Raw genomic sequence first — 15887 nt, 5'->3', positions numbered from 1 at the left:
CTCCTATGGCTCGGCTCAGGCAAATGAAGTAGCACTCGGTCCGCCCGAGCACTAAGTTGTTCACCTTCTGTTCACAGTGGCTGTGATTCCCAAGAGCTATAGGGTATTCCCACCTTATGTGACCGCTAATTCATAAGTAGTATAGAAATAGAAGACATGACACAACATAAATAAAAAAAATTATTTTAATTAGGAAAATATTTTTGGAAAATTTTCTAGTGTTTCTTTCCTTTTTCTTTTTTTTTCTTGGGGGGGAAGCCCCCCCACCCCCAAGTGCGGCACTGTATATGTGCATAACTGACATAAATAAAGCATCTAGTTACATCAGCTATGCCAACAAAAAAATTTATATAATTTTCTTAAATGAAAAAGTTATTCTAAATAGCTTGGCTTAACAACAAACCAGTTCGGTCATCTATCTACACCATTAAAAGTTTTTCCATTTCTGCAATAAGAATGCACATTTACAGAAAACTGTAGTATTAACCAGTGTAACACTTTTCACTTCCTTAAGAACTTGATCTTTGTTTTAAGCAACTGTAACAAGAGTAGTGTGAGATAAGGTTTAGCCTGTGGCCTATCTTAATAATTTTAATCTTGGTATTTAATATTACAGTTTATAATTTGATGCCTTTTGTTTTCCTTCATATGATATTTCACATCCAAGACAATTAACAGTATTTATCTGTTCTATTCTTTTATTATTAATAACTATTTTACTTCTAACTGGAGTTTGTCCACAGAATGCCATTGTTTTAAGTTTATCTGTAGATATCTATAGATAACTGATGCAGAGGACATAGTGGAATTGTTCAGTGAACACTTTATTGGAGTATTTCATCCTGAAGGAATATATTTTAATACTAGAGGGAGAGGACAGTTTCGAGGTTTAGAGGTGCAGGAGGAGAGTGTGTTCCAAATAACTGACTACTCTGGATGTCAGTAAAGCTGTAGGATTGGATGGTATTTCACCACGAGTTTTGAGAGAATGTGCTAAAGAACTGACAGCTCCTTTGACCTGGCTTTTCAATGAAAGCCTGGCTACAGGAACGGTGCCGATGGAATGGAAGGAAGGTAAGATAGTACCATTGCATAAGGGCGGTAGCAGACTGGAAGTATCTAATTATAGGCCTGTTTGTGTGTCATCAGTAGTTAGTAAGATCTTGGAGAAAGTAGTGAAGGACCTTATACAGCATTGGGAAGATGAGGGTAATGTTATCTGTGAGAGTCAACATGGATTTGTGAAGGGGTGCTCTTGTTTTAGCAATATGCTAGCCTTTTATGATAAAGTTACAAGAGCATTAAATGAGGGAAAGACATATACTGCCATTTTCTTAGACTTAGCAAAGGCATTTGACAGGGTGCCACATGACAAGCTGATATTTAAGTTGCAGCACATGGGTGTGGATGTCAGATTGGTCAACTGGATTCAGTATTGGCTGTCCGATAGGTATCAGAGAGTTGTGTATGGTGGGGCAATTTCAAGGAGGCAGAAGGTTAAAAGTAGGGTCTCACAGAGCTCAGTACTGGGACCTATATTATTTAACCTTTATATCAATGACATTGTCAGTGGATTGCAGGGAGATATTCAGTTGTTTGCAGATGATGTGCAGCTGGGAAAGGTTATAACAGATGTGGTCGCCCTGCAACAGGATTTGAATAAACTGGACAGATGGGCAAATGAATGAGGATGTTGGTTTAATGCAGCAAAATGTAAGGTCTTGAGGTTTGGGACACATCGATGTGACTTCATGCTCTATTGGAGCAGTCATACTGGAGGAAGTAGGGGAGACAAGAGATCTGGGGTTGATGATTGATAGAAACCTGAAATTCAGGGGACATATTGCAAAGGTGGTGAAGGTAACACAGAGGATTGCTGCAATACTGAGAAGAACGCTGAACTGCAGTGATAAAAGCGTTATCATTCCGTTGTATAAGACGTTGATCAGGCCACACTTAGACGATCGTTTTCAAATTTGGTCCCCAGGAGTTGAAGGGGATAAATTAAATGTGGAAAGGGTACAGAGGTGGATAACAAAGATGGTTTCAGGACTGTATAATGTTAGTTATGAGGTTTCTAAATCACTTAGGGAATTGAACAACGTAGATCCGAATATAAATTAAATTATACTTTAATAAATATTTCCGATATTTCGGCAATGTCACGTTGCCATTTTCAAAAGGAACTTACAAAAAGGCACGTGCATGCAGGCACTACAACACAGTAACTGAGAATGAAGATATGAAGCTATCGTTCTCCTAGAAGTCCTGATGGTGCCCTCTAGTGGGCTGAGTAAGTGTTCTTGGCCGTTGGGCTGAAAGTCTGCTGATGTATGCCTCCCAAATTTGGGGCAGTCACATACAACCAAATTTGTTGAGGTTTGGAGAGTTTCTTTGGGCTGAAGCTGATTCCATAAATAGTCTTTCGAATTTGTATTTGCTACGGTGTATTACTCTAGCTTTCTTCCACCGTATTCTGTCGCGTGTATCCAGAGCATAGTCTGCAAGACCAGAATGGCTGTACTTGTGCCACAGAATATGGCGGAAGAAAGCTAGAGTAATACACTGTAACAAATACAAATTCGAAAGACTATTTATGGAATCAGCCTCAGCCCTAAGAAACTCTCCAAACCTCAACAAATTTGGTTATATGCGACTGCCCCAAATTTGGGAGGCATACATCAGCAGACTTTCAGCCCAACGGCCAAGAACACCTACTTAGCCTGCTAGAGGGCACCATCAGGACTTATAGGAGAATGATAGCTTCATATCTTCATTCTCAGTTACTGTGTTGTAGTGCCTGCGTGCACGTGCCTTTTTGTAAGTTCCTTTTGAAAATGGCAACATGACGTTGCCGAAATATCGGAAATATTTATTAAAGTATAATTTAATTTATATTCGGATCTACATTGTTCAATTTACTAAGTGATTTAGAAATGCCTAACCAGTGTATAAGCCTGTCTACGAGAATTAGTTATGAGGATCGGCTGAGGGAATGTGGACTGTAGAGTTTGGTAGAGGTGATATGATTGAGACTTTTAAACCATTGAGAGGTGGTTACAGGGTTTTCAATGGGGAGTTCTTTCGCTTGGTGGAACAGCAGGAAGGAGTAATGATTAGGGGGCCATCCCTGGAAGTTATGAAAGGAAGCTGTGAGCAAGAGGTGAGGAGTGGTTTCTTTGCATGGAGGTTGGTTGAACCATGGAATGCATTGTCTGAAAGAGTGGTGAGAGCTAGAACGATCAATGAGTTCAAGGAGTGATATGATAGACTTTGTGTTTCCCTAGGAAGGACCTCATGTAATGAGTCTTGTTAGACTTTGTGTTTCCTAGGAAGGACCTCCTCCAGTTTTTGACTCCATGGAGGCCTGAATAATAATAATAATAATATTTTCAGAGACATTCGAAACTGTTCTGCTATAATGTTTAAATTATATGTTGCTCTTTGTAAATCGTCTTTCTTATCTGATATTATTACCTGATTATCTGCAAATAATGATGTAATTATTTTATTATTCCAGGCAATTTCTGTACTTGGATTGTTTCAAGTGTTCCACTGTATTAGTATTTCATTAATATTAAAAATTTTTGGAGACAGAAGACATCTCTTTCTTACACCTTGGTTTATAGATTGTTCTCCAGACATTTTTTCATTTATTTTTATTTTTATTTCATTATCTTTGTGTATATTCAATATTGCCTGTAATAAAATATTAGGTATATTTACTTAAGTATAAAGAGCTAATAAGCTTCATTTCGGCAATGAAAACATTACTTAAATTCAGGGGATATTAAATCCCCTGAATTTAATAAATTTCGTACCAATAAATTTGGTACGAAAATCAAAGACAGTGAAAATAGGCAGAAATAATGAAAATATTTTCAAGCATTGTTCTGTCACTGCTAATCGCATTTATCAATCTTTCCAAAATAATTATTGCACTAATCCAAAATATCAAAGTTTCTATGCTATTTTTATCATCATTAATTCCTTCTGTGCTATCCTTTCTTCCATCCCTGGAAATTCGGTTCTAAAACCGAATCATTCGGTTTTAAAACCGAATAAGAAACTCAAAGATTGGAATCAGAGAGTTTCTTGCCGAATATAGTAAACTATAAAGTATCGGCGAACACTTAGCGTGAACTAATGCAAGTGGCCCAGTACGTAGTACAATACCGGACGACTCGTTGCAAAGGTGGGGAAAGTTTAGATCGCTATTCTTAGGTATTTTCCATAATGTAAAAACACATTTCCTGGGAAATGTATGCTGTTATTACATTATGGAGGGAGGTCACTACCCAGATCGGTTTCAGCCTTTTTTGAGGCTTCATCAGTGAGTAGCTAGACCTAATACCGAAGTGTATTAAGTCTAGCTACTAGCTATTATTATTAGCTACTATTATTAACTCTTTATACCTAAGTAACTTAATGGTTGCACCTGTTTGGAAAACTCGTTCGCAGAGTACATAAGTTCTTTTCGCTATACACTTTAGGTCTAGCTACTCACTGATGAAGCCTCAAAAAAGGCTGAAACCGATCTGGGCAGTGACCTCCCTCCATAATGTAATAACAGCATACATTTCCCAGGAAATGTGTTTTTACATTATGGAAAATACCTAAGAATAGCGATCTGAACTTTCCCCACCTTTGCAACGAGTCGTCCGGTATTGTACTACGTACTGGGTCGCTTGCATTAGCTCACGCTAAGTGTTCGCCGCTACTTTATAGTTTACTATATTCGGCAAGAAACTCTCTGATTCCAATCTTTGAGTTTCTTATTCGGTTTTAAAACTATGTGGGATTTAATATCCCCTGAATTTAAGTAATTAGGTATATTTGTTCTTAGTGATATATAAACAACATATGTCTTTTAATTTATTAAATGCTTTTTCATAATCTATAAACAAAAGAGTTTATAAATTAAATTCTCTGCAAAATCTCCAAAATGTTTTATAACAGGTATGTAAATTAATGTGCTTTAATTTAAACCTCACTTGATTTTAACTTTTGTTAGCCCAATTATTACAAAAGGACTGCTCCACAGCCAAAAATAGCATTTCCAACTTTAAATAATCTTGGTGTTTAGGCTTATATGTTGATTCTTTTGTATCTTTTTTTTTTTTTTTTTTGTCATCTTTGTTACTAAAGAACATGCCTACATGCATGTGTTTAATACCAGTGTTTTGAAGTCCTCTTTGTTTGTTTGTTCCTCTGACCTTTCACTACTGCATTTTCAACATTATCACTGACACTAACATTTTCTGGACGTGTGTTAATATTATCTGTCCCATTATCTTATGTTTTACTCTTTCTACAAAACTGGCACTCACTCTCAAAATTCTTTCTATATTATTATTATTATTATCATCATCCAACCTCCATGGAGACTCATCATGGGAGGTATAGACTATTGCACATAATGCTCATCCAACTGTGCCTTAAACTGATTCAATGTGTCTACATTCACACACACACTCAGGCAATGCATTCCACTCTTCAACCACTCTCCATGTAAGGAACCTGCTCCTGACTCCTCTGTTCACACCCTCTTTATACAGTTTCTAGTGAAGGCCTCTTGTTCTACCCCCCCCCCATCTCCCATTCTATGAGAAATCTCTTCCATGTCAACCTGATAATAATTCCCGATTAACTTATATGTCTCGATCATATCCCCACTCTTCCTCCTATTCACGAGGCTTTGCAACTTACATTCTCTCAATCTGTCCTTGTACTCCACATTCCAAAGACCACTGATCAACTTTTTGAATCTTCCCTGGACCCTTTCCAGCATATCTTCATCACCATGATGAGGCCTGATTAAGGCCTTATCCAGTGCCATCCTGACCTCTTTATTTCTGCATGTCAGGGAGGTCCTCTGTATAATTGTCTTATCCAATGTGACGTCTTCACAACTTATGCAATGTGGCCCCTGAATTTCAGGTTCTTGTCCACCATCACTCCTAGATCTCTCATTCCTCTATTTCCTCTACTTCCTTTAAAGTTTCTTCATCAAGTGTTTACTTTGCATTCCATCACTGCTTACCAAATCTCAAAACCTTACACTTTGCAACATTGAACTGATAGTTTCACTTACTTGCCCATTCATGCGATCTGTTCAGGTCCTCTTGTAAGGCCATACATCTGCTTGACTCTGCATTGCTCTCTCCAATTTGGCATCATCTGCAGACAGCTGCATATCACTAGTTAAACCCATCCCAATATCATTAACATACAAGTTGAGCAACAATGGTCCCAAAACTAACCCTTGTGGTACACCACTAGTTAACTTCCTCTTTCAGGATACTGCACTCCCCATGAACATTTTGTCATGTGTCAGTCTATCAGTCAAGCGAATCAAGTGAATATATTCACTCATCATTCTCACTTTCCTTCTACAAATCTTTCATCTTTTGTGAAGAATACATCTCACACAGACTGCACAGAATGTAACAAAATATTTGCAGATGTAATAAATTCATACTTTGTTTTGTCCTAATATTGCATTTTCAGCTAATACCATGAAACATAATATGAATATATCATTGATTTCAATTGATTTTGTTGAATTTCTTTAACTGGCATAGTAATTTTCACTTTGATAAGTGCTGCAAGTAATATTACTTTTCATAAGAACTAAGTGTTTCAGGCTAATTCTTTATTGACAGTTTTTACAGGCTTGATAAAGAATTGATGCTTGTCAATTCTTTATTTCTATAGTTTTATTACAATTTCAAGTGAAAGAAGGAGGATAATAATAGTGAAAATTTGGAACTGTGCTTTCATCTACAATTCCAAAACTTTATATCACAAAATATATAGCATAGTTATCTTACGCATAAAGTTGAATGATCAGAAACCTAATAACTTTTAAAAAAATTAAGTTTTTGAAATTTTTATAGCCTTTTATTATTTTATTTACTTTCTTTCTTTCTTTTTTTTTTTTTAGTATGTGAATATTGTGTACATGTTGAGTGCCAAGACTTCGGCGTAGCCGATTGTAAAGAGTGTGCAACTTATGTTCCAAGTAGAGATCTTGTAAGTATGCTTATTTCTGAAATATATTAGTTTCATATTGTGTGAAATTCAACAGTATTCATGTTAATAAATTCTGCTTACCCTTTGCCCTAAATGTGTTAGTTTCAATGGCCTATCTTGTCCAAGTTTTCATTGATAGAATTATGGACATAAATTACCGTATTAGAGTGCTTTAATTCAAGATAAAATAACGCCCATTGTTTTCATCCTTTATATCACAGTCATCATCAGGAACACACACATACACCCTGGGACACAAGGTACAGAATATACTACAGTGAGCTACAGCATAACGTTTTGATCAGCAGTTGACCCTAGCCTGACCTCAAGTGAGGTAGAAAAATTTACCGTTAAAAAGAATTTACAAAGTTTGTTTTCATATAAATGTAATTAATGTCATGCAGTGGTTAATCCAATCCAGATAATTTGCTATATTTCCATAAGTATTTATTCTCTGATTGGTTTGTTTTTTGTAGGATTAACAGCCCCCCCCCCAAAAAAAGAAAATTGTTATATCTTATGAAACAACTAATAATATTGCTGTTTCACCTTAAGTTGGAAAAGTCCTTATAAATATTCCTCAGAGCCTGTTGGAATTTCCCATCCAGATGGGCATCATTTAAGCAAACTAAACTATGTATATGAGCTTGTGTTTTCTTTTAATATAAAATTTCATTTTCACATGATTCTTCTTCTTCTAGCTTGCAAGTGCTGTCTTTGACTTGTTTCTATCCTGAGATCTTCCATTCCAATTCATGTTTCCAGTCTCAACCAGATATTTTCTGATGATATCTAGCCAGGATTGCTGTGATTTTTCTAGGTCTCTCTCTTTCTCTCTCTCTCTCTCCACCAGGTCTCATCTTGAAATGTTGTTTAACCATTCTTTCCATGTGTCTAAGTCATATCAGTCTGTAAGCTCTAATTTCATCACTTAGCAACGGACTTCTATATAGCTGGGTAACTTCTTACAATTCCAGATACTTTTTGAAGGATTTTATTTTCAAAGAAATGTAAGGTTTCTTCATCTTGATCTAATACGCTGCAGCTTTCTGCTCCACATAAAATAGTAGGTTGAATGATTGTTTATCTCTCTTTCCTTTCCATTTCAGAGAATTTTAAAAGATAATATATGGTGAATGATAATTAACTTTATTTGACTTGTATTTAACTTCTACATACCACTACAACAGACTCTTTAGTTTTTACAATCTGATTTCCAGGAAGATATTGTTAACCTATTTAAATTCACTATCAATACAGAATATTGTGTACATGTTGAGTGCCAAGACTTCGGCGTAGCCGATTGTAAAGAGTGTGCAACTTATGTTCCAAGTAGAGATCTTGTAAGTATGCGTATTTCTGAAATATATTAGTTTCATATTGTGTGAAATTCAACAGTATTCATGTTAATAAATTCTGCTTACCCTTTGCCCTAAATGTGTTAGTTTCAATGGCCTATCTTGTCCAAGTTTTCATTGATAGAATTATGGACATAAATTACTGTATTAGAGTGCTTTAATTCAAGATAAAATAACGCCCATTGTTTTCATCCTTTATATCACAGTCATCATCAGGAACACACACATACACCCTGGGACACAAGGTACAGAATATACTACAGTGAGCTACAGCATAACGTTTTGATCAGCAGTTGACCCTAGCCTGACCTCAAGTGAGGTAGAAAAATTTACCGTTAAAAAGAATTTACAAAGTTTGTTTTCATATAAATGTAATTAATGTCATGCAGTGGTTAATCCAATCCAGATAATTTGCTATATTTCCATAAGTATTTATTCTCTGATTGGTTTGTTTTTTGTAGGATTAACAGCCCCCCCCCAAAAAAAAGAAAATTGTTATATCTTATGAAACAACTAATAATATTGCTGTTTCACCTTAAGTTGGAAAAGTCCTTATAAATATTCCTCAGAGCCTGTTGGAATTTCCCATCCAGATGGGCATCATTTAAGCAAACTAAACTATGTATATGAGCTTGTGTTTTCTTTTAATATAAAATTTCATTTTCACATGATTCTTCTTCTTCTAGCTTGCAAGTGCTGTCTTTGACTTGTTTCTATCCTGAGATCTTCCATTCCAATTCATGTTTACAGTCTCAACCAGATATTTTCTGATGATATCTAGCCAGGATTGCTGTGATTTTTCTAGGTCTCTCTCTCTCTCTCTTTCTCTCTCTCTCTCTCCACCAGGTCTCATCTTGAAATGTTGTTTAACCATTCTTTCCATGTGTCTAAGTCATATCAGTCTGTAAGCTCTAATTTCATCACTTAGCAACGGACTTCTATATAGCTGGGTAACTTCTTACAATTCCAGATACTTTTTGAAGGATTTTATTTTCAAAGAAATGTAAGGTTTCTTCATCTTGATCTAATACGCTGCAGCTTTCTGCTCCACATAAAATAGTAGGTTGAATGATTGTTTATCTCTCTTTCCTTTCCATTTCAGAGAATTTTAAAAGATAATATATGGTGAATGATAATTAACTTTATTTGACTTGTATTTAACTTCTACATACCACTACAACAGACTCTTTAGTTTTTACAATCTGATTTCCAGGAAGATATTGTTAACCTATTTAAATTCACTATCAATACAGGCATAATAAATTGTTTACTTGGCATAATAAATTGTTCAAACAAATTGAAGGTACAACAATCAACAGTCTTATCTCATCAGCCTTATCTGATTATTTTATGGAACATCTAGAAAAACAACTCTTTGACACTATATTTCCTCGGTTTCATATATGGTTATGTTTTGTTTCTGATATATTTGCAGTCTTGTTAATAATTTGATATCCCACAGGTCATGTTGAAATTTCAGTTTATTGGAAGCGCCAACTTTTACTGATAGATACATTTACTCATCCTACCATCATCATTCATCACAGAAGATGAGCACTCTATGTACAAGTCGTACATAGAGCTCATACAATCTGCTCTTTTGATTCCCTTTTGTTTAGCTGAACTAAATAAAATTAAAAGCAATCTGATGTATAATGGATACCTCAAAACTATCAAAAAATTATTGATAATTATCATCCTTCTACCAGACTACAATACGATGTTAGAAGAATTTCAGTACTCTATCTTAATGGAACCTCGGAACAAATAGCACGGATTCTTTTTAAATTCAGACTTTCCTTACTAGGCATCTATCAAGTGCCCCGCTCATGTCATATTTGCTATTTTGGACAGACTGGCTGTTCTGTCTAGATTAGAATTGAAGAACATCGAGACTCTAATATATTTTTGGAATCCTACAAGTCTAGCATTGCTTCTCATGTTGTTGACACTAGGTACAGAGTTCTTTGAAACTAGACAAAACTTCTTTATTCCAGAAAGTTCAAATTTGATCACCTTTTCCTTGAAACGTGAAGTGCTACAAAATTATCGAACCTCAACCAATCAGACTCAGACTTAGAGACTGGCATGCTTGACGGTCTCTAAGTTTTGGAAAGTGATCACTATTAATTATTCAATTTTTTTAAATTAATGATTATTTTAAATTATTTTTTATCTACACAGCTTTTTACAGTTGTTCCTTTGAAGTCAGTGTAATTATATACTTCAGCTGCAACCAAGACAAAAGGATTTATGATTCATTATTGTGATTGATGAGTTGAATGTACACCCTCTGTCCAAAAAAAAAAATAAAAAAAACCCCGAACTTTAGTTAGAAAATAAATCAGAGTCCAATTATAATTATTCAAATAATTTATTTCAATCAATATACTCTCCCTCAGCTTCGATACAGAATTTAGCATGGTCAACTAATTCGTTAAATGAGTTTTTAATATTGGGTTTTTGGGATACTGTTGAGGGTCATGGTTACTGCTGCTCAAACGTTTCAATGGTGTCGTATTTTTTACTTTCCTTTCATTGGCAAATGATGTCAGGGGAAGAGAAAGAAGTCACAGGGTGCTAAATCAGGTGAATACAGTGAGTGATCCAACACAAAAACTTGGTTTTTGCTCAAAAACTGTCTCATAATGTTCGAACAATGAGATGGGAATTATCGTGTGAAAGTGACCAGCTGCCTGCATCACTCATGCCGTATGCAACAAATTCTCGTTATCAATCACTTCAAAAATTCAAGTTAAATGCCCCATTGACAATTTGGCCAGGCGGACCGAATTCTTTGTGGATTCAAACCTCATATGCCCTTGGAATCATAGAAACAAATCAGCATTGTCTTTACTTTTGACTTCTCCAAGCGACTTTTTTTTCGGATGTCCCTCTTCTTGTGATTTCAACTCAGCACTCTGGCATTTTGTTTCTGGTTCACACTCAAAACACGTTTTGTCACCAGTAATGATTGTTTCAAGGAAGTTTGAGTCCTTACGAGTGGTTTTAATGAGGTCCTTGCAGTGTTCAATTCGATAAATTTTTTGGTCATCGGTCAACTTGTGGGGAACAAATCTTGAATTCAATTTATGATGGCCTAAACTCTCAGTCAAAATGTTGTGCACAGTTAATATTGGAATCTGCAATTCATCTTCAATCAATCTCATGGACGATTTCAGGTTTTCTTTGATGAAATCATGCACTTTTTGGATATTTATTCGCTCAGACCAGTTTTTGGATGGCCCGGCTTTTCGTCGTCCTCAAGCATCTAAACCACTTTGAAATCGCTTAAACCACTCGTAATCTTGAGTGTGGGATAAGCATTCATCACTGTAAGCCTTTTGAAGCATTTGATGCATTTTGGTAAAACTTTTAAAAAGTTTAACACAAAAGTCAATTGCAGCTCTCTGTTTGAAACTCATTTTCCGACCATTCGTGAAAACAGACTGTCACTCTTAGCACTATAACTCGGCTTCTAATGAAACAAATGTCATAAATAGTCGACACAACACTAATGAAGGTTGCTGCTTCCAACAACAAAAATATACAACAGGTGGCGCCACTGGTTTCTTCTATTTTCAAACAGTTCGGTTTCTTTCTGAACAGAGGGTGTAGTTAACAGTCTGTCTATCAAATGATGTCCATGTAATGTTCATCATCAGCCTCATCAAATTCCTGATACCCTCTAGGGGTGTATAGGATATGATAGTATTACATGAAAATTACATCATTACTAACTTCCTATCTACAATTTTCCTCCAAAGGGGTGTATAGGATATGATAGTATTACATGAAAATTACATCATTACTAACTTCCTATCTACAATTTTCCTCCAAATCAGTCTGTTACCGATCAAGATTCCAATTATCATATCATTATCAGATCTTATATTTCTATCTTCTAAGCCACTTTTTACTGTATCAATCCACCTTCATCTTGGTCTTCCTCTGGGTGTTTTTCCTGCCAACTTGGCAGAGAACACTTGTTTTGCTAATCTTTCCTAATATCCTCGTTTCTAATATGATATTGCCATTGATGCTATCCGTTCATGCCCTTAATATTTCTCAGGACTCTCATATCTGCGGTCTCTAGTCTTTGATCAAGTGTTTTACTTCTGACCCAGCTCTCAGATCCATAAGTTAAAATTGGCTTGAATACTGTCTTGTATACAGCTAATTTCTCTCTTATTCCATATAAATTTATTCTACTATACCAGCTTTGTTGATTCTGTTGTCTATTTCCATATTTAATTTACCATTTTCACTAAAAATTGTTCCTAAGGTAGCTGAAATGTTTTACTTGTTTTATAGGTTCTCCATTCACAATGCAGTTGATATTTTCAATGTTTCTGCCTATTTTCATTGACTTTGTCTTTTTAATGCTATCTATTACAACAGTTATTCACTTTAGTCAGGGAATCTTGCAGACATGTAGTGGTTTTATTTAGAAGTATAACATCATCTGCATAAAGCAAAGAGCTGAGATTAACATCTCCAATTTTGATATCACGTTTTATGCCACTTTCCTTCATAATGTGATCCATAGATAATGAATAACAGAGGGGATAATGTACATCCTTGTCTGACACCAGATTTAACATTAAACCACCTTCCCGTACTTCCTTCAATTCTAACCACTGATTTACAACTCAAATAAAGACTAAGTATTGCTTGATGTAGTGCCCCATTGACACCATATAACTGTAGCATTTTGAATAGCTTCTCTGCACCTTGTCATATGCATTTTCCAGATCTACAAAACTTAAATACAGATCTTTGTTATATTCCCATGATTTCACAACTATTTGTTGTAAAGTGAAAATCTGATCTTGACAGCCTCTATTTGGCCTGAATCCAGCTTGTTCTTCACCAAGCTTTTCTTCCACAATCCGTCTCAACTGTTCCTCAAGTATACTTTCATAAATCTTACAAGGAAGGCTCATCAGAGAAATACCTCTGTAATTCTCACATTCAGTTTTATTTCCCTTTTTATATATGTACTATGAGAGCTCTACTAAAATCATCCGGAATTCATCCCTCTCTCCAAGCCTTCTGAACTATGTAGTGCAACCACTGTGAGACTTTTATATCTCCATACTTGAACATTTCTGGTCGAATATGATCTACTCTTGCTGCCTTTCCAAATTTCAGGTTTTTGATGGCTTTTTCTACTTCAAGTATGGATATGTATTCCTGACTGCATGCATGGTCAGTGTTTTTTACCACTGTGTTGTCATCACTGCTTGTTTCATTTAGCAATTTTTTGAATTAATTACTCCATACTTTAAGGATATCTTTTTCTCCTGTTTTCATGTCACCTTTATCATCTCTAATTCTTTTTACAGCAGTCTTTCCTCCATTTCTGAGCTTCTTCAACAATCTCCAGAATATCTTGCCACCTTCTTGATATTTATTTTCTATATTTCCTAAGAGCACAAGCTGACTTATTTGCTAGGAACTTTTGATATGCTTTCTTCTTTTCTTTCACTGCCTCTTTAACTTCCTGTGCCCACCATGGAGTTCTGATTTTTCTATCCTTACAGACAACACCTCGCCACATGACTCTCTGGCTGAATCAATCAGTGTGTTCTTCAGAACTTGCCACTGAAGGTTTGGTTCTTGCTCTCAAGCTATTTCATTTTTTCTTGAACAATATTTGTGTATTTTAGTCTACAGTTCACATCTTAGAGCTACTCAACTTTTATTCTCTTTAAAACTTTCTTACATGTTATTCTTTTCAATATGAAATTCAATTTTATCCTACTCAAGACTAAATAGCGATCGCTTCCAATTTCAAATCCTCTGTACACTCTGGTGTCCTGCACCAGGGAGAAACATCACTATCAACAATGACATAGTCAATGAGACTTTTCTTATTCCTTGCCTCTTCTCTCCATGTGAATTTGTGCACATTTTTGTGTTGGAATATTGTGTTAGTAATAACCAGTCCATGCCCTGATCAGAAATCCAACAGATATTTGCCATTATTATTAGCTTTGCTCTTTTCTCCAAATTTTCCCCAAATATTTTTGAATGTCTGACAATCATTTCCTACTCTGCTATTTAGATTCCCAACCAGAACCAACTTTTCCTTTTTCACTGTGTCAATTGCTTTCTCTAAAGCCTCAAAAAATTCCTTCACTTCTACCTTATGGTTCCACAGAAGGTTCTACCTTCTACTTTTGGGCCTATGGTCCCACAGAAGGTAGAACCTTCTGTGGGACCATAGGCCCAAATAAGTCTGATTGTCCAGTTCCCTATTTTGATATTTGGCCACATCACTCTACTTGATACCGCCTGCCATTCAAGAAGATTAGCCTCGTATTTAGTGTTGAATAATATGGCTACCCCTTCTTTTCCTTGATTGTCATTGCCTAAATATAATATTTTGTATTTATTACTCAGAAAGATCTCGCCAGTTTTGTCTTTTTTTGTTTCAGTCACCCCTATTATGTCTATCTGGTACTTATCTAATTCCTCGGCTAGCTCCATTTCTTTGCCATTCAGGCTTATTATGTTGATAGTACCGATCTTGAACTCTGGCGATGTTGAGTTTTGGTGTGTTTTTAGATTTATTCCAGTAGCTGACTTTTCGCTGTTTGCCCTGGTTCCCTGGTGAAAACAATGGGGGGGGGGGGCATTGTTTAACCAGGCAACGCTCAGCCTTCATAAAATTCTGTCGTGTTATAATATCATTTTTTATTTTGGTTTAAGTCAATAAGAATACAATTTAGTCAGCGAAATCCCAAATTGTTATCCACCCTTGTTCGTTTAGTATCCAGGATGCACAATGAGAAGGTGAGGATTGGACATAAAGTCAGAAGCCCTGATCTGTTCTCAGCATTCCTTTAAAGGCTATGGAGGTCTCCTCTCAGTTATACAGCTTTGTCCCTTAAGCACCCGATGAAATATATTGGAGGTCTTGAATAAAATTCTATATCCCAGGAGTATCAAGAATAAAGGAGAGGAATTGTTTGCATTGATAGCATCAGCCTGGCCAAAGATTATTGGGATCATTGAGATGTGGTTGACAGAAGAGGATATAATAACAGGAATAGAAGAAACAGGGTATATCGTTTTTCTGCAGGATAGGAAGTGAAAGCGTGGTGGTGGAGTACTGCTTATGATAAGTGACAACTTATGTCCTCTATGAGTGGAGGCTTTGGAAGGCAGTGACACTAATGATTCTGAAAGCATATAGTGTGAGGTACAGGTGGGCAATACCTGTACCCCACACATGTAGCAATACCCCACTAAATAAGATATTTAGTGGGGTATTGCTACAGACCCAGGAGCACAGAGGGTGGGGACCAGGAGATGTTTAGGTAGTTGAGTTTGGCAAATGCAAGAAGAATGATTGTTATGGGAGATTTAACTACATTCATATAAATTAAGGAGAGGAAGATGCATGTAGCAATAAGGGAATGGAATTTCTAGAATTCTTGAGGGACAATTGTCTTAGGTAACATGTAATAGAGGGAACAACAGGTT

At 35.9% G+C, this 15887-nt stretch overlaps 1 protein-coding gene across 3 annotated transcripts in view; it reads left to right on the top strand.

Moving 5' to 3' along the window:
* LOC150094613 (diacylglycerol kinase theta-like) overlaps positions 1 to 15887 on the top strand; it is a 570433-nt gene that overhangs the window by 133796 nt on the left and 420750 nt on the right. For 2 of the 3 annotated variants that reach the window (XM_090411564.1, XM_090411565.1), the window contains exon 1: positions 8295 to 8378. In XM_090411564.1, coding sequence (XP_090267690.1) covers positions 8359 to 8378 — 20 coding nt within the window. In that variant the 5' untranslated portion in view covers positions 8295 to 8358. Of the gene's footprint in view, positions 1 to 6946; positions 7036 to 8294; positions 8379 to 15887 lie in introns of those variants that run through there. The other variant, XM_090411566.1, reaches the window with a different exon arrangement.

Source organism: Typopeltis vanoorti, chromosome 21, assembly GCF_054136105.1.
Source record: "Typopeltis vanoorti isolate ZY-2024b chromosome 21, IOZ_Tvanoo_1.0, whole genome shotgun sequence".
Taxonomy (NCBI): Eukaryota; Metazoa; Arthropoda; class Arachnida; order Uropygi; family Thelyphonidae; genus Typopeltis; species Typopeltis vanoorti.
The sequence above is the reverse complement of the archived record's forward strand: the minus strand, read 5'-3'. Positions and strand labels throughout refer to the sequence as shown.